At 44.7% G+C, this 25328-nt stretch overlaps 1 protein-coding gene and 1 pseudogene across 1 annotated transcript in view; both read right to left on the reverse strand.

The window, feature by feature from the left end:
• Window positions 1-18576, reverse strand: part of Prkci (protein kinase C iota) — a 59965-nt gene extending 41389 nt beyond the window's left edge. The window contains exon 1 of the mRNA XM_036190829.1: window positions 18262-18576. Coding sequence (XP_036046722.1) covers window positions 18262-18362 — 101 coding nt within the window. The 5' untranslated portion in view covers window positions 18363-18576. The remainder of the gene's footprint in view (window positions 1-18261) is intronic.
• A 6051-nt stretch (window positions 18577-24627) lies between these two features.
• LOC118585312 lies at window positions 24628-24978 on the reverse strand (annotated as a pseudogene).
• Window positions 24979-25328: the final 350 nt, after the last annotated feature.

A 25328-nucleotide genomic window follows, 5' to 3' on the forward strand; every position in this document is an offset into this window, starting at 1 on the left:
TCTTCATTAAATTCCACATAGAATTAAAGTCAATAGATACAAGCACACACATACACACACACACACACACACACACACACACACACACACACAGAGTTTTCTGAAACTTTACTTGAGTTTTAAAAAAAAAGAACAGTAGAACATTAAAACTGAAACTTATTTTCTGGCTTTTGAAAGAAAATCTTGCCCTACATACAACCCAGGCTGGCTTTGGATTCTTTAACCTCCTGCCTTAGCCTCCCAAGTGAGAGGGTTATGTCTAGGGATCATGACACCTGGGGAAATATTGGTGTAATATTTAAAAAGCCCAAGTACATGTTTCCTCAAGAGACTAAGAGAAGGGGTGGTTTATCAACTGCCATTCCTTAAGTTCCAGGAGTGAAAGCATTTGAGGAATGCTTGTGAAAACACTTGTCTACTCTCCCTTTTAAACACTGCACAATTACCAGACCCCAATTACAAAACCAAGTTCAAAACGAGCCAAGGATAGCATGCACTCAGAAGGTGGAAACAGTACACACACAGGATTTTTCTGGTTTTGCTCTGTCCTTAGCATAAATTATTTTATTGATGGTCAACAGATCAGTGTTTTACCGCAGAGTCCCTAAGTGGCAAATTTAGATACAGTTTTACTTAATTTTTAAAGAAAAAAAGGGGGAGGGCATCATTAATTTTTTAGTGGGCTCCAGAAGACAACTGCTTAGTAATCCAATGATCTTGTTTTCTGAAATATAAAATCTAAAGCTTCCTCAGGGATGATTTTAAAAGTAAAGCCAAGAAGCAACACTGAGTTCTGCTATTTAAACATAAACTTTTCTTCTGAAATACACAGATTATTTAGAAAATATTTTATTTGAACCTTATTTAATTTATAATAATTGCCTGGGTAGGATTACCCACAGATGGTAGAACCACTGGACAGAGAAGAGTCATGTAATCTCACAGTTAGTAATTATTCAAAAGCCCATCGATGCCTTCCAAGTAAGGCAACAGACTAGGGGAGATGACTCATAAGACCCAAGTTCAAATCCCCAGACCCACCTAAAGCAGGTCATGATAACACATGGGAGGGGAGATGGGAACTCCTCGAAGCTGACAGGATCCAGGGTACATAGTGATCAAGAGACTCGGCCTTTCTAGGCATGGTAAAGCATGCCTTTAATCCCAGCACTTGAGAGTTCAAAACCAGCCAGGTCTACATAGTGAGTTCCAAGATGGGCTACACACACACACACACACACACACACACACACACACACACAGAGAGAGAGAGAGAGAGAGAGAGAGAGAGAGAGAGAGAGAGAGAGAAGGGGGGGCACCTGTCACCAATGAGGTTGAAGGTTACTACTGACACCCAATGTTGTCCACAGATGTACTGTGGCACTTGCCCACATATAGGCACACACACAGAAGTACATATGCACTAAATACCAGGGCTACCAATTAAAAAAAAACAACCCAAAACCCTATTGTACATAAAAGGTCCCAGAAATCCTGATACAATAATAGAGGGTGACTTCAGTACCCTAATCTCATCTTTAGAGAGGTCATCCAAATTAAAAGCAACCAATAAACTTCAGTTAAACTAGACTACAGAACAATGGACTTCACAGATGTCCAGACTAGCCCGTCCAACAGAAAAGAAACATATTCTCAGCAGTCTGCACACCTTCCCTAAAATGTACCATAATCTAGACCACAGCAAGTCTTAGAAAGGACAAAAGTATTTATCTTTTCATATCATATGGAAGAAACCAGGAATTAGTAGCAAGAGAAATTACAAAATCTACTCAATTACTTGAAGACTGAACAATATACTCTTGTATGATCAGTGAGATACCGAGGAAATCTAGGTGATGTTTAAAAATTCCTCCAATCAAATGAAACTGAAAGCACAATTTACCAGAACCTCCAGAAAACACCTAAGGCAGTCTGCAGCCATGAAAACTTACATCATAAATCAGAACAATGTGGCCCTATAGCAGCATGGTCTGTGCTGATATCCAAGGTGCCTGATACCATCGAGGACTGGGTGGGAGGCCAGGGTCTGGGCCCTCACATGAGGTCCAAGGGCCACCCTGCAGCAGGGTGATGTTGATCTGAGTGGCCTATGCTGCCATCCAGGTATATAGTGGCATTGGGCGGGACCTGGGATGCTGCTGAGGGCCATGTCTGGGTGTGTAGTTCCATTGCAGTGGGGTCTGTGTTGATGTCCTATGGCCCTAGTTACCACCAGAGCCGGCCATATGGATGTCTGGCTCTGGGCTGCCACCCGTGCCCAGGGTGTCGACTGGGACTGAGCTGCTGCCAGGGTCCATGTCTGGATCCATGGCTCTCCCACAACCAGGGTCTGTGTTGATGTCAGTGGCTCCTGTTACTACTGAGGGTGGTGCAGATGCCCAGACTACTGGAAGCCGTACTGGTACCTGAGGGTCACGCTGCCACCAGGGCCATACAAATTGGGGTAAACTGGGCTGCCACCTGGGGCCACAGTAGCATTCATACCCAGGCATGGGCTGCAGCAGTGGGCCATGTCTGGGTCCATGGCCCTACTGCATCAGGGTCTGTGCTGATATTCATGGCTCCTGGTACCATTGAAGGCCAAGTGGATGCACAAGGTCTGGGCAGTCACCTGGGTCCATGTTGTCCAAGGGCCACCTTGCAGCCAGGGTGATGCAAATCTGAGGGGCCTGTGCAGTCACCCAGGGCCACAGGCTCAAGAGGCTGATATCTAGGCTCAAGAGGCTGATGAAGACCGTGTCTGGGTTCTACCACAGCTGGGGTGTATGTTGATGTCCATGGCCCAGGTTCTCATGAAAGATCAAAAGGGTGGCTGGCTTCTGGGTAACCACCTGTAACAATGTTGGGGGTTCAAGGGCAGCTTCCAGGGCCTTGCCAATCTGAGTGGCCTGTGCTGCCCCCTGTAGCCATGAAGGGTTACTGCGCAGGGCCACCTCTTGGTCTATGGCCCCACGGCAACTGGGGTCTGTGTTGATGTCCTTTACCACTGAAGGCAATGCAAATGCCTGGGATATGGGTCAACACCTGAGGCCATTTGGTTCCCAAGGATCATGCTGCCGTAGGGGCCAAACAGATCAGTACATCCGGGGGGCCATATTGACACCCGGCCAAGCTGTAGCTAGCTGGAACCATGACTGGATCCATGGCCCTACAGCAGCCAGGGTCTGTGCCGAGGTCCGTGGTTCCAGTTACCATTGACTGCTGGGGGCTCTACTACCACCTGGGACCATGACAATCTGGGGACCATGCTGTTGCTGGATCCATGCTTATCTAAGAGGCCTACATCTGGGCCCAAACTGCTGCTGGGGCCATGTCTGGCTCTGTGGTCCTGCCACAGTTGTATTGATGTCCACTGCCTGTGCTACCACAGGGGGCCCATGTGATCCATGTATTGAACTGTGAGTTGAAGTATGAAGGCCTTGCTGAGCGGGCCCCGCCCCTCACTGGCCCAGGGAAAGTTGATCCCATCTCTTACCAGCCCTGGGATAATGGACTCCAATGACTCTGGCATGGGAAAGCTGGCCCCACCCCTCATAAGAGATCTGCCGCTCTCTCAACCCTCACCCTCACACTTGGAAAGGCTGACCCTACCCCTCACCATGAGCCTAGGAGTTGGCCCCGCCCCTCACCGGAGGGGGTGGTCCCAGCGGTCTGGACTGATCAATTAAGCAGCCACCCAGGGTTTGAGGTAGTAGTATACCCCAATACCTACCATTGCCATCTATGACTTGCTGGAGTGTGTGAAGGGACTGGGCCTGCAGAGCCATGACCTAGGGTCTATATGGCTTGAGGCAACAGTAGGGTGTCCAGGGAGTTTCTGTGGGGTCCAGTGTTGATGGTGTGCCTGTGGGGTCCAGTGTTGATGGTGTGCCCGAGGCCGAGGCCTTGAACTTGACCAACAACACATTACACAAGGAACATTTGCAAGAAAAGCTGTCTGGACAAAAGGATGTACTGCACGATCACTCCCAGGGCCACTAAGACGAATGAAGAGGTGATGGACAGGCAAAGATGGAGGAGCCAAGTGTCTGGGGGTTTTGTTTGTTTGTTTGCTTATCTGTTTCTTGTTGACTTTTTTGTTTTTTTTTTTTTGAGGCAGGGTTTCTCTGTGTAACTTTGGAGCCTGTCCTGGAACTACCTCCGTAGCCCAGGCTGGCCTCGAACTCACAGAGATCCGCCTGCCTCTGCCTCCCAAGCACTGGGATTAAAAGCATGTGCCACCACTGTCCAGCTTGTTGGTTTGTTTTAATAGAAGTTGATATTCTTATTTGCATTTTTTATTTTTATTTTTCTTGTATTTTTAAAAATCTTTATCTTATTTTTATCATTTCTTTTTTAGTTTGCCTGTGGGGGGTAAGTGTGAGGAGTGGATGTGGAGGGATGGGGAGATGGGTGAGATTGGGGTGCATGATATGAAATTCCCAAAGAACCAACTAAAAAAATAAGTTAAAAAAATCAGAACAATCTCAAATATATACCCTAATGTACTCAGGGCTTTTGAAGGGGAAAAAAACCACAGCAAACATAAAAGCAGAGAGCAATAAATAATAAAGATCCAGACATAAATTAATAAAACCCAAAAATAATACATAGAATCAACTGAACAAAAAGTTGATTCTCGGAAAAAATAAAGAGGATTGACGACCTATAGCCAAACTAACCAAAAGACTCAAATTAATAAAGCTGAGATAGAAGGAAGCATTGTTTTTTAAAGACTCCAGCAGAAATCCAGAGGATAATTAGAGAATATTTTGAAACACACACTCAAAACGTTGGAAAACCTAGAAGAAATGGCTAGCTAGACACATCTGACCTAACCAAATGAAATCAAGAAGACATAACAACTTCACCACCAGACTGGAGCAGTGATAAAAGTTCTCCACAGAGAAGGGCCTAGGACTGGACAGACTCACTGTCTCTCAAACCTCTAAGGAAGGGCTACCCTCCGCTCTTGAAGTCTGTTCAGAGTAGAGGGGGAGCCAGTGCTACCCTGATAAACACACCAGAGAAGAACACAACAATGGAAGGCTACAGACCGCTTTCCCTGATGAACACAGACACAAAAATTCCAACAAAACATATGTACACCAAACTAAGGACACATCAGGTCAGATACCATCACCAAGCTGGTTCCATGCCAAGGATGCAATATTGGTTCAACACACACAAATTATTAACTATAATACAATATATAAGTAGAATTAAGGGCAGAAATCACATGATTATCTCAATAGATGCAAAAAAGGACTTCATGTAAGTTCAACACACCTTAAAGATAAAAGCCTTAAGGAGACAAGGAACAGAAGAAACGTATCTCAACATAAAGCCTGTAAACGGGGTCTGTGAAGACGGCTCAGTGGATGTTTGCCATGAGGACCTGAATTTTAGGACCCAGCACCTACATTAAGAAAATAAACAAGGGCTAAACAGATGGTCCAGTAGTTAAGAGCACTGGCTATTCTTCCAAGAGACCCAGGTTCAATTCCCAGCACTCCACATGGCAGCTCACAAGTGTCTAGTAACTCCAGTTTCAGGGGATCCAACACCCTCATACAGACATAAAGGCAGCTAAAACACCAATGCTAATGAAATAAAAATAAATAAATATTAAAAGAAAAGACAAACAAACAAACAAAAAAAGCCAGGCAGTGGAGGTGCACACCTTTAATCCCAACACTCAGGAGGCAGAGGCAGGTGGATCTCTTGGGTTTGAGGCCAGCCTGGTCTACAGAGTGAGTTCAGGACAGCCAGGGCTACAGAGAAATACTATATTGAGAAGAAAAACAAAAAACCTGAGCATGGCAGCAAGCACCTGTAACTGCAGCGTCGTGGAGATGGGGACCAAGGAGAGAGAGGCAGGAGAGTCCAAGGGTTCGCTGTCTAGCCAAAATGGCAAGCCCCAGGTTCAGTAAGACCCAGTCTCAAAAATGAGGAGAGCAATCAAGGAAGATAATCAACATCATCAGCTCCACGTGCACATACATAGGTGAGCACACCCTCACATACGAACACTTACACATATATCTATAAGAAAAGATGGAGGGTTGTATATGACTAACCTATAGCCAATATATACTAAATGGGAGAAAACAGAGAGCATTTTCTAAAAGGAGAAGCATGACAAACACGCCCACTCTCACGGTTCCCACTCAACAGTATTCAATCTTTAAGTCAGAGCCTAAGAGGGAAGAAGTGGCCAACAGGAAAGCAGAGTCAAAATCCTATCATGATAGCATTCTCACAGCAAAGCAGGAGGACTGAAAAAACAACCAGCAGTTTTTCCATATACCAGTGAACTTGCCCAGAAATAAACCTGTAGGAAAAAAAAAAAAAATCCCATCCACAGTAGCTTTTAAATAAATACTAAATAATCCTGAGAAAAATTTAAGTGAAAGACTTTACAGCAAAAAGCGAAGGCCCTGAAGATGATGTGAGAAGATAGAAAGAAAGGCCTTCCATTTTCATGGGTTGGCAGAATTAATAAAGAGAAGATGGCTATATTACCAAAAATAATCTCCAGATTCAACAGAATTCCCACCAATTCCAGTTACATGTCTTCATACAACTAGAAATAACAACCCTGAAACTCCTATGGAAAGACAAAGTCCCCGACAGGCAAAGCAGACACTGCTAAGCAGACAGAGTGACGATGGAGAGATGGCAGAACCTGTCTGTCTCTAAGTTAATACACAGAGCCACGGTGGTGACAAAACCAGACAGCAGATGAGCAGGACACCACAGAGAAAACAAAGCAGCTCACACACCAACTGCCACCTAGTTCTTGAGAAAAGGGTCAAATCACACAGTAGGAAAGGATAGCCCCTTTAACAAGTGGTGCTGGGCCTAAGGCTCAAGAAACACCACAGGAGGAGGCAGAGAGGGGGAGATACTAAGACCCAGAGGACCAGGAGCTGCTGTAGACTGTTTCCTAGAAATGGCAGGGAAGCTCTGCCCATCACACTTGAAATGGCTGACCAAACAAGTCCTAAGGACACCAACAGACATGCTGATGTGGAGGAGGGGCACCTTGCCCCAACCCACTCAAGACAAAGAACTACAGTAGGCAATGAAGGACTGCTGAGAAGGTAAAATTAAGTCTTCCCAAGGATGAGCTCCTAACTGGTCATCCAAGCCTTGAGCCCATATACATACAAGGAACGCTAAACAGATTCCTCAGGCTCTATTTACATATTTAGGCATTTATATACACTGAGACCTGCATATGTGTGTGTGAGTGTGTGTGTGTGTGTGTGTGTGTGTGTGTGTGTGTGTGTGTAACAGCAAGGAAGAAAAACAGATCGTGGATTTAAGAAGGAGCAAGAGGTGAGGGAAACAGTAGTGGTTGGAAGGAGTAAAGAGAAGGGGGATAGATGATGTAATTATACTTTAATTTAAGAATAAAATTTTAAAAATGGTGCTGGGAAAATTGGTTTCCACATTTAGCATACAATAATATATAGTACATAGTAGAAAGCTAAAATAAGATCCCTATCTGTAATTCTGCCTAAAAATCAATTGAAAATGGAGACCAGTGAGATGGTTCAGCAAGTAAAAGGGCTTGCTGAAAGCCTGAGGGCCTGAACTCCATCCTCAGAACCCACATGGTAAAGAGAACTAACTCCTAAAAGTTGTCTGACCTCCACACATCCACCAAAGCATGTGTGCCCCCTACACACACACACACACACACACACACACACACACACACACGCAGCATAGACAAAAAATAAATGTAATCATTTTGAAATTAATTCAAAATGGATCAAATACCTTAATGGCAGACCTGAAACTCTGAAAATGCTATAGAAGAAGACTTCAAACTATAGGCAAAGGCAAGGACTTTCTGAAACAGACTCCAATAACACAGGAATAATCCCAAGAAATGATAGACAGGAATACATGAAATTAAAAACCTCCTCTTCAGCAAAGGAAACAACCGCCAGAGTAAAGAGCCCACAGAATGGGAAAAACAACTTTGCTGTTTGTTGACAACACATCAGTCAGAAGAGTAATATCTAGAATACGGAAGTAACAACAAAAATTAAACTTTAAGAAAATCACCCCATCAATAAATGGGCTAATGAACTGAACAGACAGCTCTCAGAAGAAATCAGAATGACCAATAAATTCATGGAAAGTGTGCAACATGCTCAGCCATCAGGGAAATGAAAACTACTTTGAGATCCCAGGCACCCCAGTCAGCATGGCCACCATCAAGAAAACAAGCACAGGGTGGGAGAGATGCTCAGTGGTGAAAAGCACTTGTTGATCTTGCAGAGGTCCTGGGTTTGGGTCTCAGCACCCACATGGTGGCTCACAACCATCCTCAACTCCAGTTCCAGGGGATCTGACAACCTCTTCCGACCTCCATGGGCTCATGCAGGCAAAACACTCACACACATAAAATACAAATAAATAAATTAACTAGCAATCAGCAGGCAGAGGAAGGTGGATCTCTGTGAATTCAAAGCCAGCCTGAGCTACAGAGCAAGTTCCAGGACAGCCACAGATACCTGTCTCAAAAAACAAAACAAAACAACAACAACAAATTAATTAATTAAAAAAACAAAACAGGCAACAACAACACACTCTGTCAGGGTGTGGGAAAAGAAGCCAGCTTTTACACTGCCAGTGACTGACTGTCCACTGGTGTGCTACCATGGATATCCATGGTGTGCTCCTCAACAACTCAAAAGCAAACTACCACAAGTGGGTAAAGGAGTGTAAATCAGCACACCACAGGAAGCAGCACATACATGTTCACTAGTGCAATACTTACAATAGTTGTGAGTCAGAAAAGGAAGGGAAAAAGGGAGGGAGGGAGGGAACCAGCCCGGTGTCCACTGTCTTAGTGTTCTATTGCTGTGAAGAGACACCATGGTCATGGCAACTCTTATAAAGAAAACATTTAATTGGGGCTGGCTTACAGTTTCAGAGGTTTAGTCCATCAGCATCATGGTGGAAAGCAAGACAACATGTAGGCAGACATGGTGCTGGAGGAGGAGCTGAGAATTCTATATCCTAATCCACAGGCAGCAGGAAGAAATGGATATTGGGCCTGGTTTGAGCTTTTGAAACCCCAAAGCCCACCCCCAGTGACACACTTCCTCCAACAAAGCCACACCAACCTTTCAAGTAGTGCCACACCCTAATGACAGAACATTTAAATATTTGAACCTATGGGGCCAATTTTATTTAAACCACAACATCTATCAACAGATGAATGAATAAAGAAAACATGGTACATAGACAAAATGGAATTTTACTCAGCCATACAGAAAAAGGAAGACATAACACCTGCAGGAAAACAGAACTAGAAATCACTGTTGAGCGACTTAAATACCTCATCACTTCTCTCATATGAAGATTGTTTTTCAATTTATTTATGTCTATGGAGCTGTGTGTATCATGAAAGTAGGGAGCGGACCATGAGAGAGAAGGCAGTGACTTGGGGAGGGGACAGGAGGGGAGGGGAGGGGAGAGCAGGGGAGGGGAGGGGACAGCAGAGGAGGGGAGGGGACAGCAGCAGAGGGGAGGGGAGGGGACAGCAGCGGAGGGGAGGGGAGAGCAGGGGAGGGGAGGGGGCAGCAGGGAAGGGGAGGGGACAGCAGGGGAGGGGAGGGGAGAGCAGGGGAGGGGACAGCAGGGGAGGGGACAGGAGAAGAGGGGACAGCAGGGGAGGGGAGGGGACAGCAGGGGAGGGGAGGGGACGGCAGGGGAGGGGAGGGAACAGCAGGGGAGGGGAGGGGACAGCAGGGGAGGGGACAGCAGGGGAGGGGAGAGCAGGGGAGGGGAGGGGACAGCAGGGGAGGGGACAGCAGGGAAGGGGAGGGGACAGCAGGGGAGGGGAGGGGACAGCAGGGGAGGGGAGGGGACAGCAGGGGAGGGGAGGGGACAGGAGAGGAGGGGACAGCAAGGAAGGGGAGGGGACAGCAGGGGAGGGGAGGGGACAGCAGGGGAGTGAGGGGACAGCAGAGGAGGGGAGGGGACAGCAGGGAAGGGGAGGGGACAGCAGGGGAGGGGAGGGGACAGCAGGGGAGGGGAGGGGACAGCAAGGGAGGGGAGGGGACAGCAAGGGAGGGGAGGGGAGAGCAGGGGAGTGAGGGGACAGCAGCAAAGGAGAAGGGGAACGGCAGAGGGCAGTGGGGGAAGCAATGAGGAAGAATGACATATTTATAGAAAAATGCCATAATGGGTCAATTCTATTAAATCTTAATTTTAAAAATTAAGCAAAAAATCTGGAGAAAAGGCTTGGTGGTTAAGAGTACCAAGTACTCTTTTCTAAAGGTCCAGGATTCAGTTTCTAGCACCCACATGGTGGCTTACAACCTCTAACTCCAATGCCAGGGGGTCTAACAAACTCTCCTGACTTCCACGGGCACCAGACATGAACATGAGACATATATATACATAGAGGCATACATCATGCACATAAAATAAAAATAAATAAATCTTAAAACTAAATAGCCAGGCGGTGGTAGCGCATGCCTTTAATCCCGGCACTTGGGAGGCAGAGGCAGGTGGATCTTTGTGAGTTCAAGGTCAGCCTGGTCTACAGAGTGAGATCCAGGAAAGGCGCAAAACTACAGAGAAACCCTGTCTCAAAAAAACAAAACAAAACAAAAACCTAAATAAAAATTAAGTAAAAGTCACAAAGCAATTTCCATTTTTCATAATCAAGACAGAAAATTAACACAAAAGCAACAACAGTGAAATTTAAAAATAGACAAAAAACCACCAAGTCAATAAGCACATAAAGGGGAGAATTCTTTGAAAGTTACGCCCAACTTTGTATTGGTGTTTACTAAGCCTCAATCTTACCTATGAAGTGGAAATAATGACAAACCTCCCTGAGCACTGTTGAGGACATCAAAAAGTAAGTACAACATAACTACAATTCCTGAAACTGTCATGTTAAGATTTTTAAAGTAGCTGATGAAATTTCTCACCACTAATTATATTTCATTAAGAGAAAAGCATTGCTCTAATCCAACACTGTCACAGCCAAATAGTTAAGAAAAATAAGATGAAGAAGAGCAGCAAAACTGTCAGTCAGATGAATGACATCATCCTCCAGACTCCAGGATAGGTAACCAAGAAACAGTTATTAATAAATGGGCTCCTGAGTATTGAGATTAAAAGTATGCGCCGCCGCCACCACCAGCTGGCTGGTAGTGCACCTGTTTAATTCAGCAGATCTCTATGAGTGTGAGGCCAGCCTGGTCTACACAGTGGGTTCCAGGCCAGCCAGGCTGCACAGTGAGACCCTGTCTTTAAAAAAAAACAACAAAAAAAGCAGTGACATAAAGCTGAGCACAATGGCATGCCCTGTAATTCTGGTTGCTAGGGAAGTTGAGGCAAGAGAATTACTTGAGGCTACAAACACTACACCAGTCAAGGCAATGCAGAAAACTCCAATTAAAATAAAAAAGGATACAATACGCCTATGAGAAAGAATACGGTTTGAATCGGAAATGTCCCTCACAGGTTCACTGTTTGAATGTTTAGTATGTAGCTGCAGGCAGTTTTGTAAGGTTCTGCAAGAGTAAGTAGGTCACAGTAAGGCCAGTGCTTCTTGGTCCACTGTAATGTCAACAGCTGTCCTTTGCCTCAACCATCTGCCACCATGATGTCTTACTCAAGTACATGGGGCCAAGAAATGATGTGCTGAAGCCTCTGAGACCCTGAGCCAACACAACTCCTTCCTTGTTTCCGTCAGATTATTATGAGAGCACCCTGAGACCCTGAGCCAACACAACTCCTTCCTGAAGTTGTATCCATCAGATTATTATGAGAGCACCCTGAGACCCTGAGCCGACATAACTCCTTCCTGAAGTTGTATCCATCAGATTATTATGAAAGCACCCTGAGACCCTGAGCCGACACAACTCCTTGCTGAAGTTGTATCCATCAGATTATTATGAGAGCACCCGAGACCCTGAGCCAACATAACTCCTTCCTGAAGTTGTTTCCGTCATATCATTATGAGAGCACCCTGAGACCCTAAGCCAACATAACTCCTTGCTGAAGTTGTATCCATCAATTATGAGAGCACCCCTGAGACCCTGAGCCAACACAACTCCTTGCTGAAGTTGTATCCATCAGATTATTATAAGAGCACCCTGAGACCCTGAGCCGACATAACTCCTTCCTGAAGTTGTATCCATCAGATTATTATTAGAGCACCCTGAGACCCTGAGCCAACACAACTCCTCACTGAAGTTGTATCCATCAGATTATTATGAAAGCACCCTGAGACCCTGAGCCGACACAACTCCTTGCTGAAGTTGTTTCCATCAGATTATTATGAGAGCACCCCTGAGAGCATGAGCCAACATAACTCCTTCCTGAAGTTGTATCCATCAGATTATTATGAGAGGACCCCTGAGAGCATGAGTTGACACAACTCCTTCCTTAAGATATTTGTCACAGCAATGAAAAATAAGAGGAAATAAAAGTTCTCATTTGTGAAAGCAAGAAATCCTTGGTAAAATGCACAATATTCAACCAAAACAAAAACCCTGGGAATAGAAGATTAAATAAATAAGACTTCCCAAAGCACATCAAACTATATCCTGTAATAATCAAGTTGTGGCATGTACTAAGCAGATCTCTCCCCAAATCAATGGCACAGAATAGACAGTTATCTATGCACATTGTGAGAAATACAGTATGTAACAGTTACTTCAAACCAGTAGTGAAAGACCTTGCTGTGGATATCTATATACTGTGAATGTGTTACTCTGATTGGTTAATAAATAAACTGCTGATTGGCCAGTAGCCAGGCAGGAAGTACAGGCAGGACAAAGAGAGAGGACAATTCTGAGAAGTGGGAGACTGAGTCAGGAGACGCTGCCAGCTGCCGCCATGAGAAGTAAAATGTAAAGTAAAGTACCAGTAAGCCACGAACCACGTGGCAACTTATAGATTAATAAAAATGGGTTAATTTAAGATATAAGAACTAGATAGCAAGACGCCTGCCACAGCCATACAGTTTATAAGTAATATAAGTCTCTGTGTGTTTATTTGGGTCTGAGTGGCTGCAGGCATGGGCGAGACTGGAGATAACTCCAGCTACAAGACCTCTTTCAAAAAATGTTAGTAGAATTTTAAAACATAAGTTGTATCACAAACCTACTGATGACTATACCCCAAAATATAATATTGAGAAGGTGATTACTTAAAACGTGCACAATACAATGAGAAGTGCATCTACTTAAGACAACAAACCAAGAAACCACATATGGGGGGGAGAGATAGATTTAATTACACAAAACTAAAAATCTTCAGATAAACAACAGACTGAGAAATGCCTAGCAACTTTAACAGACAAAATGCCAATGTTCCATCAACAAATTAGAAGGGAAAACAGGTTGGAAAACCAGCTAAGTTGGTGAAATGGTTGCCTGGCATGCAAGAGACCCTAGGTTAGAGCACCAGCATGGTGTAAAACCAGAGTGTGGTGGCACACACCTGTTATTCCACCTCTAGGGAGATACAGGCAGGAAAATCACAAGCTCAAGGCCACTCACTCTCTGCTACAGAGTAAGCTAGGTGCCAGGTTGGGCTACATGGGACACTGTGTAAGAAAAGAAGGGGCCAAGGCAAGGAGAGAGCTATGAAGGGAGAGAGGAAGGGAGGGAGGGAGAGAGGAAGGAAGGAAGGAAGGAAGGAAGGAAGGAAGGAAGGGAGGAAGGGAGAAAGGAAGGAAGGAAGGAGAGAAAACACTCAAACACTTTGTAATTCCGGCACTCAGGTGGCACAGCCTGGAGGATGGGGAGTTCAAGGCCAGCCTGGGTTATTGGTGAGTCTGAGGCCAGCCAATTACCCAGAGACTATCAAGGAGGGAGGAGCAGGGACTGGGAAGAATGTTCTACACAGCGGCTCCCTCCAGTTCCTTCTTCAGCCCTTCAGTGTGCATGTGCTTCTCGGGCCTCACCCATCTCTCTAACTCCTCAGCTTCGGTCCTCAAGGCCAACAAGCCACTCATCCATCTCAGTGTTACCAAGGTCAAGACTTCGGAGCGCTCTCTTCTCTCTGGCTGAGCTACGGGCCAACTACCCCATGGATCTGGATCCCACTCCACCATTCCCACCTCTTTTTTTTTTTTGAGACAGGGTCTGACACATTCCATTCCAAGCTATGATTATGTAGCCCAGGATGACTTTGAGAAGTCCTAATCCCTCTGCTTACTAAATACTGGGATTACAGGCAAGCACAACCACATTTGGTTTAATGTATTGAACCCAGGTCTTTGTGCGCACTAGGCAAGAACTCCACCAGCTGAACTACATCCTCAGCTCAAATGTTGAAAAGTACACAGCTAAAATAATTTTGCAATACTCTTAAAAACAAGACCTGATGGGACTTGTTCACAGTAAGGGGAAAAAATGCAAACAGCTCTACATTCCAAATGTGCAGAGTCAATCCTGAGCTGTGGACATAGCTCAGTAGGAGGGCGGCTCCAAGAACAGGTATGATCCCCTGCACTGCCGAAAACAGTTAATATGCACTGAAGGAATCCTCTGCACTGTAATCACCGGCCAACAACAATGGCTTAAAAGGTGCTTTTTACAAGCTTTCTGCCAAACTCCTGTACACACACAACGTAAAGAAATGAGTAGCCCAGACATTACCTGGTTAAATTCTATTCCACAAGTACCTTTATATAAGGATAAGCACACAATGGCAATCTATCACTAACCAAAAAAACCTGTTTCTCTTCCTCCAACAGCACTATGTAACAATTGGAAAGGGCCACTGACTGAAGAGTTCCCATGCTGGGGGAAGGGGTGCAGACCATGAGACAGGCGCTCTTAGTCGGTCTCCAGTCAAACCAGATGGTCAATGCTTTAAAAATTAGAAAAATCTCCTACTTTTAAAAACCAGGAAAAAGTCAAATTGCATGCCTCTTCTACCTATGAGGATATGCTTTCCCCCCCAAAAAATCAAACCTAACAAAGCCAGTACACCGGGTCCGTGTGTGAAAGGAGAGGGTGGTTCTCTCACTGCAGACACTCATGGAGTCAGCCTTCACTGGAAAGCCACACTGCTAGGACGAAGCAGAGTGAAGGTGCACAGCATGCTCTTTCAAAGAAGCCAAGGAAAAGAAAGCTTTCTGGTTGCTGACAAAATGTCACGTAGCCAGGCATCCAAAGTGAAGACAGTCTCCCGCTCCCACCCTCCGACTTCTACCTCCTAAGTGGTAGGTCACAAAGACCTATACAGGGCATGTCTATGCAGTGCTGGGGATGGACCCGATGGCCTCAGGCACAGTAGACAAGCACTCCACCTGGGTAGTTTATCCCCAGACCCCCAAAACACTTTCAAATGCAAACCCTCCTTTATTTCCCAATATAAGGGAAAGGAGTCTACTTTCTAATCAAGTATGGGATTTGCTATCCAACTTATTTATTAACTATCCTTGCTAGTGACTCATTTTGGCCTCATGGATGTTAATAAGCAGCTGTCTGTACTATAACCACCAGTTTAGTTTATTGTTAATAAACATATAATCTTAATGGCTGACTCAGAGAACAGAAAATGGTACAGTTTAGAGTACTGAGGTTGTCCTTAGAGGAAGCTTGGGGAAAAAGTAGTATTAGGATGTTTCTATTGATTTCAAAGCACTAAAGACATGCAGTTAGTTGTGTCTTTAGTAAAATTTCCTAAATTTTAAAAGATAATATTAATTAGAATGACTTCAAGAAATTTTAATCAGAAAAAACATATATGCATATTCTCGTTCTCTTTTTTAGTAATTGGAGTGCTAAATAAAGAAAACCCCTACAGAACACCTGTGTTTCTAGAGTTCAACACACTGATTCTTTCCAAAGAAATTTTGGAAATTATTTACATGATGTGCCTATTTGCACTTGTCAAACTAATAAAAGTATGGGGAAAATGAAAAAGCTTCAATCCCTTGCTCTTTCACTGAGTCACTGGAGGTGAAGGATAGTAAGTAAAAACTAAAAACAATAGCTAAACAACCAAAACCTGAGAGACACAGAAGACAGGAGACGGAAGGTATATAGCTAAAAATTATAGGCTGGACGGTAGTGGTGCACACCTTGAATCTCAGCACTCGGGAGGCAGAGCCAGGCGAATCTCTGTGAGTTCGAGGCCAGCCTGGGCTACAGAGCGAGATCCAGGACAGGCACCAAAGCTACACAAAAAAACCTTGTCTTAAAGAACCAAAAAAGAAAATTAAATACACTATAATTTTCATCTTTCAGTGGAAGTAATCAATAAGTACTATCTAAAGATGGTACCTCAAGAAACATAAATGCAACTTTTCTGAGATTTATTTCTATTTATGTATATGTGTGTGAGTCACATGTATAGGGGTGCCATAGTGGCCAGAAGAGGGTATGGGGTCCCATGGAACTAGTTACAGGAAGTTGTGAGCCACCTGACCCAGGTACTTCAAACCCAATTTGGGTCCTCTGGAAGAACAGCAAGTGTTCTTAGTGGCTGAGCCATCTCCAGCCCCACACCTGCAACCTTCAGAACAGCAAGTGCAACCTTCAGAAGCAGCACAAATTAACCATCAACAGGAGCCTGTGGAGACTGGAGAGTGAAAAGCCACACTTTATTTTACACCTGTACACAATATGTGCTTTCCTATTATGTGCATGGATTCATATTGACTCGTCTGTTAACCTATCAATAATCAGTTCCTTTAAAATTCCCTCTATTTCATCCACTACACCTAAATAGCCATGAACTGTCAGCTTTGAAAATGGAACCCACTGTAAAGCAGTGGTTTCTCAACCTGTGGGTCACAATTCCTTTGGAGGTCAAAGGGCCCTTTCTCAGGGGTCATATAAGACCATCGGAAAACATAGATAATTACATTATAATGGATAACAATAGCAAAATTACTGTTGCGAAGTAGCAATGAAAATAATTTTATGGTTGGGGATCACCACAGGAGGATTGAAGGGACACTCATTAGGAAGGGCAAGAACCAGTGTTCTAAAGGATCTCTCAAATCATCAAAAGCTGTGTGGTTTGCTCATGGAAGGAGGGCTGTAAGTCTTTCAATCCTGCAAGTTTGTTCACGGCTAAAATGAACCAAAATGGCTAAAGCAGTTATTACAACAACTATCAACTTTTTTAAAAGTTCAAGGAAAAAGTAAAGAAAAATGTGTTTGGGGGGATTGTTTTAAAGTCAAAACCTCTCTTACCTGTGCTTTAAGTAAAAGCAACAATGTCTACTGTAAGTCCTACAAATTAGTCCTGAAGTCAGTCACGGAGGCTGGATAATAGCAAGCCTAAGGCCTTGGGCATTAAGACATGTGGAGCTCCAGTTCTCTTTGAAACGAAAGCAGGAAAGCAATCTGGAGGTCTGATATCTGCACTGATCCCCTCAGGAATGTAAAAGCACGCATAGCACTTTTAACCTTGTGGTACTTGAAGTTTTTAAAAACAATTTATTTCTGCCTAGACAAGCAGTTGGGTTTTCTGTTAATCCCCACCCTCCAGTCTCTACGCTCACGTTGGCCTGTCACCTCCTAAATGATCTCCAGCCACAAGCCGAATTCGAAGGAAGGGAAGAACTTTACAAGTCATGGTAGAAAATTATTTAACACAATGATCTCAGGACTGGATTACTTTTGGCAGCCACTTTAGTTTAGACGTTTGGTAATCAGGTAGTAAAGATCACAGGATTTAAAGCTCTGTCGTCTCACCTTTCCGTATCTCGCCCTAACTAAGGGCTTCCAAAACGTGGATCAGCACCTTTGCCACTTAACTCTGACCATATCTAAGGAGCCAGTGCACATCCTTTAAAAAAGCAACGACTTTAGTATTAAGTTTAACTACTATACTGGCTACACGACCGTAGTCCAGACTCACTTCATCAACTCTCCCACGGCGAAGGACAGATATAAATCTGATTTACAAGACCGGCGGCTTCAGGCCTGTCGGTGATGAAAAGAGCCAGCTAACTGGAGCAGCCCAGGCTTCCGAACCCACCGCAGTGGGTGAACAGAAGGTCCCCGCGGAACCCTCAATCCACCCAGTCCCGAAACAGTCGCAGATCTCTCCGTCAGCTGATTTGTTCTCTCCTTCGGGTGCACCTACTCTTCGCCGCCGACTCCTCGGCGACCTACACTCACCCGTCCCGGGTGCCACCAACCGCGCCCCTCGCCGCCCCCGCGACCGCTCGGGCCCCGCCGCCAGGACCCTTGCCGCCCGCCCGAGCCGAGCCCGCCCACGCCCCGCGCGGCCACTCACCCGCGGTAGTAGGCTTTCACCCGGACCTGGTGGGAATGGTCCCCGCCGCCGCCGCCCGCGACCGTGTGGGACATGGTGCCGCTGTCCCTCTGGGTCGGCATCTCCTCACTCCCCCGCCTCGCCGCCGGAGGCCGAGGGGGCCGGGGCAGGGCCGGACGCTGCGACGGACTTGGCCGCCCGAGTCCGTGGGGATCCCGTGGCCGCCCGCCTCGCCGACCCGCCGCCTCGCCCGCGGCGCTGAGCGAAGGGTCGCCTCGCCGCCACAGCCCGAACCCCGACGCTCCTCCCGCCGCGCCGCACAACACGCCTCCCGCCGCGGCCCCTCCCACCACGCTCGCTCCCAAGGCCGCATTCCGCGGCAGGGCAGGCGCAGGAGCAGCGGAGCCCCGGCGCTCCCATCCTCACGGGGGGAGGAGAAGGTAGCAGAGGGAACGGGATCCGCCGGCCTACCCCAAGACGCTCTGAAATGGGGGAACTCTTAGAAATTCTCATGTAAAATTCTAAAATGCAGCCTGTAAACGAAAATTTTCCCATAAAAGAACCTACGAGTCACACATGTTCAGGGCTGATCCCCCCACTCTTGTACTTGGTCGCGTCCGCGGCTAGCCTGCTGTGCTTCCTGGATGGATTTGCTGCGCGGGTTTCTGGGATTTGGAGTCCCGGTGGGATTCTGGGACTTGTTTCTTAAGTATAGGGAGCCGCGTTTTCTGACTCTTATCTCGTGTTTCCCGAGATTGTAGAAGTGGAAATCCTGAAAACAGCTTGAGTATCTGAGGGCATTGGAAACTTGGCTTCTTCACGATTTAGATTCTGTTTTCAGGTAAATTCTTCATGCCAATTTCATCGGTCACTGAAATTAAACAGTCCCATTTTGGGGAACAAAATTTGATAACCTGCTCAAGACACTCTTTTTATTTTTATTTTTCGAAACAGAGTTTCTCTGTGTACCTTTGACTGTCCTGGAACTAGCTCTGTAGACCAGGCTGGCCTCGAACTCACAGAGATCCGCCTGCCTCTGCCCCCTGAGTGCTGGGATTACAGGCGTGCGCCACCACCGCCCAGCTCATTCCTATATGGGGAGAATATAATAACATAGGTAGCAAAAGTATTAATGAATGCAATGAAAGAAGAAACTCAACTGGGAGATATCACAGAAGAGACGTCTCAGGACCCTATACCCAGGCCCCCTATATACTGCCATTCTATGGACTCAAGTGCCCAGTGACTACTTAACTAGCTTCTCATTGGTGTTTGTTTTACTGACTCTAGCTAACAGAGAATTAGAAATAATCAGTCCTTGCAACTTACTTACAGACTTCAAGTCTTGGCTGTGTCACTTAACTTACTACACTTAAAGTAGCTTGAATCCAGCCAATCGGCCAGCCTGAACAGCAACACAAGCAAAAAGTTGAAATAACCAAAGTTACGGCTTTCTTTATAATCATAAATTAGGCTTGAGTGCTTAACTCATCAGAGCTACTATGTATGACACTTAGCTTGGTATGGCATTATCCAATAGCCACAAATTTGGAGTATATGAAAGAAAGTTCCCACTAAATAACATACCTTTTTTTGACAGAGAGAAACCTGAATCATCATGTTAAATATGGATCGTTTGCTATCAACTGTACATTATAGCTAAAATAAGACGGTCAATTTCTTAATTATGGTCTTATTTGTGTGCACCACGTGTGCCTGGTTCCTGCAGAGGCCAGAAGACGGCGTCAGATTCCCTGGAACTGGAGCTACGGATGGTCCTGAGCACTAGGAATCCAACCCAGGTTCCCAGGAAGAGAAGTCAGTGTCTATAACTACCGAGCCATCTCTCCAGCCCAAGATGGTCAAATTTTAACTGGATTACTGAAAAAATTTTATGCTTTGTAATAAATTTGGAAATATATAATGCTCTAGAAAAATTAACTATGACATATAAGAAGTAAATATTTATAAAGAAATAGAAGATAATTCACAGAAAATTATTATTATTTTTTTTTTAGTCCTTCATCCTTAGGACTTTTGAAAACTCTGTCATGGTTGGCTTCATAACATGGTTTCTAAAAGTGGCCACTGTTAGCTGGACAGTGGTGGCACATACCTTTCATCCCAGCACCAAGGAGGCAGAGGCAGGCTGATCTCTGTGAATTCGAGGCCAGCCTGATCTACAAAGCAAGTTCCAGGACAGCCAGAGCCGTTACGCAGAGAAACTTTATCTCCAAAAACAAGAAAAGATAGCCATTGTTACTCAAGGATTTTAGTACTTATTGTGTGGAATCCGTAACTATAATCCATATAAATACCACCACACCAAAAACATCTTTTTTTTTTTTTAAGGTGGTAGCTTAAAAAAAAAATCATTACAGAAGCTGAAGAAACAGCCCAGTGGTTAAGAGCACTGGGTTCGATTCCCAGATGGCAGCTATGGTCTGTAACTCTAGTTCCAAGGGATCTTCTGGCCTTTGTGGGTACCAGACACAGACATGCTACATAAACACACATGCAGACAAAACAGACATGTCCATAAAATAAAATTAAACTTTAAAAAAATATTGAGTTGCTTTTATTTGGGGTGGGGCACATGTTGAGATCCTAGGACAACTTCTAGAGGAGTTGGTTCTCTCCTTCCACCATACGAGTCTTGGGGATTAAACTTGGGTTGTCGACCCCAACAGCAGCTGTCTTTACCAGTTGAGCTATCTTGTCTGCCCAAGATAAGAGCTTTTAGAGCAGGTGCCATATGCCTGTGGGCCTGGATACTGCAGAGGATGAGGTAGAAGGATCATTTGAAACCATAAAAAGACCAACTTAGAGGACATGGAGATGGGAAAAGGGTAGAGAGGCAGGGATTAGGAGAGCAGGAAAAATGCTTCCAAGGTGATGATCACAAAGAGCATAACATTCAAATTTTGAAATTTTACTGAGCTATACTTTACATACCCTACAAGCCACACATTTAAAGCACATAATTCAGTTTTTCAGTATGTTCACAAAGGTAGGCAATGATCACCACTATCTAAATCGGAAATATTTTCATCACTCCCCAAAGAAAAGCGTACCCACTGGCATTGACCATTCTCCTCAGCCTCTCACGACCACTAATACCTTTTGTGCAGCTGTGGATTTTCCTATCCGGTATATTTTTACACAAAAGGAATCATATACTATGTAGCTTTTTGTGTCTTTCACTTGGCTTAATATTTTTGAGGCTCATTTACATTGCATCAAGTATCTGTTCTTCATTTATATGGTTAAGTAATATTCAACAACAAGGGTGTACTACATAAACACTTATATGAACATCTCTATATTATCTTGTCATTTTCTTGATGCTATCATTGTTTTTAATATTGATGAAATCATAATAAGTACCTATTCTGTTGTTACTGTTGCTTATGTTTTCTATGTGGCTGCACTTTTTTTTTCCTTTGGATTTTTTCAAGACAGGGTTTCTCTGTGTAGCTTTGCGCCTTTTTCCTGGAACTCACTTGGTAGCCCAGGCTGGCCTCGAACTCACAGAGATCTGCCTAGCTCTGCCTCCTGAGTGCTGGGATTAAAGGTGTGCGCCACCACTGCCCGACTATGGCTGCACTTTTTAATTCTGTTGGGTGACTCCCTAAGAAGACTCCCTAGTCACGTGATCACTATGTTTAATGTCTTGAGGGAATGTCAAGCTATGTTGCAGAGTGTACAGTTTTACATCCCCACACCTGTAATAATGGTTCCAATTCTCCAAACCTTTCCTCGCCCTGGTTATTTCCTTCCCTTTTATTGCATTTTATTTATATGAGTGTGTGTGTGTGTCACATGGAATGGAGTATGGAAGTCAAAGAACAACTCCCTGGAGTTGGTTCTCTCCATCTTCTTTGTGGATCCCGGGACTGAACTGGAGCCCTCCAGCTTGGCAATAAGCATCTTCAGTAGGTGAAGCATCTTAGCGGCCTTTCACTTCCCTTCTTTATTATAACTAGTGTAGTGGCTGTGAAGTAGCATCTCGCTACGATTTTGAAATGCATCAATAGGCTGGTGGTGGCAGCGTGGGCGGCGGTGGCGGCGGCGCACGCCTTTAATCTCTGCACTCAAGAGGCACAGAGGCAGGAGGATCTCTGTGAGTTTTGAGGCCAGCCTGGGCTACAGAGCGACAGCCAGAGCTACACAGAGAAACCCAGTCTCGGAAAAAAAAAAATTAATATAATAATGTTGAGTATCTTTTCATGCTTTTCTTGCCCACTTATATATCTTCTTGGGTTCATTCAGATCCTGTAGCCATTTCAAAATCAGATTATCTCTGATTGTAGCAGATTGTAAGATTTTAAAAAATATATTCTACAAATTTTTCCTTTATTGGGTGATTTTCAAATGTTAAATTCAATGCAATTCTCTCATTGTATAAAAGAATTTTTTATTGCATGCAGTATCTCTTCATTTTTTGATGGAATCACAACATAAAACATTTAATGCTGAATAGTCATAGTTACCTATCCATTATTATTGTTGCTTCTATGTGTTTATAAATTTTTATTTATTTTTGTGCACAAATGTGTGTGAGTGTGGGAGCACTCTCACCACAGCTTGTGTGGAGACCAGAGGACAGCTCTTAGAAACTACTTCATTGGGGTGGAATCTTTCTTATTTTTGCTGCTGAGCCTCCTACTCCAGGCTGCGGCCTTTGAGCTTCCAGATGATTCTTCTTTCTCCACTTCCCATCCTACTGTAGGAGTCCTAGGTTACAGATATATGCCGCTGCATCCCTCTGGTTCCGGAGATCAAACTCAGACTACCAGGCCTCAAAGTACGCACTTTTACTCACTGAGCCATCTTACCAACCCAGATTTATTCTTTTCTTTAAAGAGGTGCATAGCTTACATTTGACATGGTAATTGTAGCACTATTAGGAGGTGTGGCCTTGTCAGAGTGGGTGTGGCCTTGTTGGAGTAGGTGTGGCCTTGTCAGAGTAGGTGTGGCCTTGTTGGAGTAGGTGTGGCCTTGTTGGAGTAGGTATGGCCTTGCTGGAGGAAGTGTGTTACTGTGAGGGCGAGCTTTGAGGGTCTTACATGTTCAAGCTACACCCATTGTGGCACACAGTCTCCTGCTGCTGCCTGCAGATCAAGATGTAGGACTCTCTGCTCCTTCTCCAGCACCATGTCTGCCTGCATACTGCTGTGCTTTTCTCCATGATAACGGACTAAACCTCTGAACTGTAAGCCAGCCCCAATTAAATGTTTTCCTTTATAAAAGTTGCTGTGGTTGCCAGGCAGTGGTAGCACATGCCTTTAATCCCAGGCAGATCTCTTTGAATTTGAGTTCTACAGAGCTAGTTCTTGGACAGTCAGGGCTATTACACAGAGAAAACTTATCTCAAAAAACAAAACAAACAAATCAAACAAACAAAAAAAGTGGGTTACACAATTAATTTGTGATAAACCTAAGCTCTTTAGCAAGACTTTGTCTCAAAAGTTCAGGGTCATCTTGGGCTATATAGCAAGTTTATGGCCAATTTGGAACCCTGCCTAACAAAACAAAACAGAAGTGTTTATAATCTACATTCCTTGATTTATGCTACTACTCATGTTTGGGCTAGTTTTTGTGTATGATATAGTCCAAGTTTCTTTTAAAAACTATTTTTTTCTGTCTACAGATATTCACTGTTCCACCACCAATCCCTGAAAAGACCATTAATTCTCCAGTTAGTTGTCTTGCACCCTTGTCAAAAATCCACGGGCCAGAATACTATGAGAGATTAATTCTGGAATTTGGATTCTATCCCATTAATTGATATGACTATCCTTATTGGGGACTCTCATTGTGTTATAGTTATGGAGTAGCTTTTTTTTTTTTTTTTTTTTTTTGAGACAAGGTGTCTTCATATAGCCCATGCTGCCTTAGAACCAGCTATGTAGATCAGCTGGCCTCAAATTCACTGAGGTCTCCCTGCCTCTGCCTCCTGAATACTGTGATTAAAGTCTTGCACAATGCCTGGCTGCAATACCTTGTTTTTTGTTTTTTTGAGGCAGGATTTCTCTGTGTAACAGCTCTAACTGTTCTGAAACTCTCTCTGTAGGCCAGGCTGGCCTTGAACTCACAGAGATCTGCCTGCCTCTGCCTCCCACATGCTGGGATTAAAGGTGTAGATTACCACCACCTGGTTTAGTAACTTTTTAAAGTAAATTTAAATGCACTTTATTTTTAGACAACCTACATGATATGTTTTTTTTTTATTTTTATTTTATTAAAAAAACAATGCCTCCACTCCAAATAAATCACAGTCAAAATAAAAGCTCAAGATGGCATAGGTCTCATTTGTCCTAAATCCTGGTGTTGTGTGGATGGTAAGCAGCAGCAGTTATGGAGACAGGTGATAGATCCAGTTTGTTAACATGTTTCCATCTCTAAGCCATCCTTAAAGGAAATCATGGATAGAGTCACACCATCTTCATGGTAGTCCAGGAGGGCAGCTGTGCCATCTGGACTCATGTTTTCACCAATTAAAAACTGTTAGTTCTTAAAATCATCAAGGGTATGCTTTATTTGCTCTGCAGCCCCTTGGAGTGATTTCCTGTGACCTGTGCTATTCTTTTGTTCCCGAATGTGGAGCTGGTTTCTTGTAAGTGATGGTTCACGACACCGTTACTCTGTGCTTGCAGAACCTTCTCCCTCCCCTTCAGCAGAAGCATCTCCACCAATGAGTGAGTCATGGCTGTTACCCTCTGTTCTACTGACCATATGGCCCTCCACCTCCAGGCACAGCCAGATCTTGGAGATATCAGAGAACAGCTCACATGGCTGATGAGGTCCCAGGAGGTGATCGTGATGGTGGCTGGTGACAGGGCGCTAGCCCAGCAGCACAGAGAGCACAGTGCAGTGGAGGAGGGCAGGAAAGGCCGACTCGGGCGCCCCACAACCTCATGTCTATGGTGACATTTAAAACAATAAATGAAGCTGGAAATGGTGTCACATCCTAGCCCCTGTGAGGGGAGGCAACATAATCCAGGCCATCCTCAACAACAGTGAGTTCCAGGCCAGCCTAGGACACATAAGGAGGCCATGTGGACCATGGACAGTAGCACGCTCCC

The sequence above is a fragment of the Onychomys torridus genome, chromosome 6 (assembly GCF_903995425.1).
Source record: "Onychomys torridus chromosome 6, mOncTor1.1, whole genome shotgun sequence".
NCBI classification, from domain to species: domain Eukaryota; kingdom Metazoa; phylum Chordata; class Mammalia; order Rodentia; family Cricetidae; genus Onychomys; species Onychomys torridus.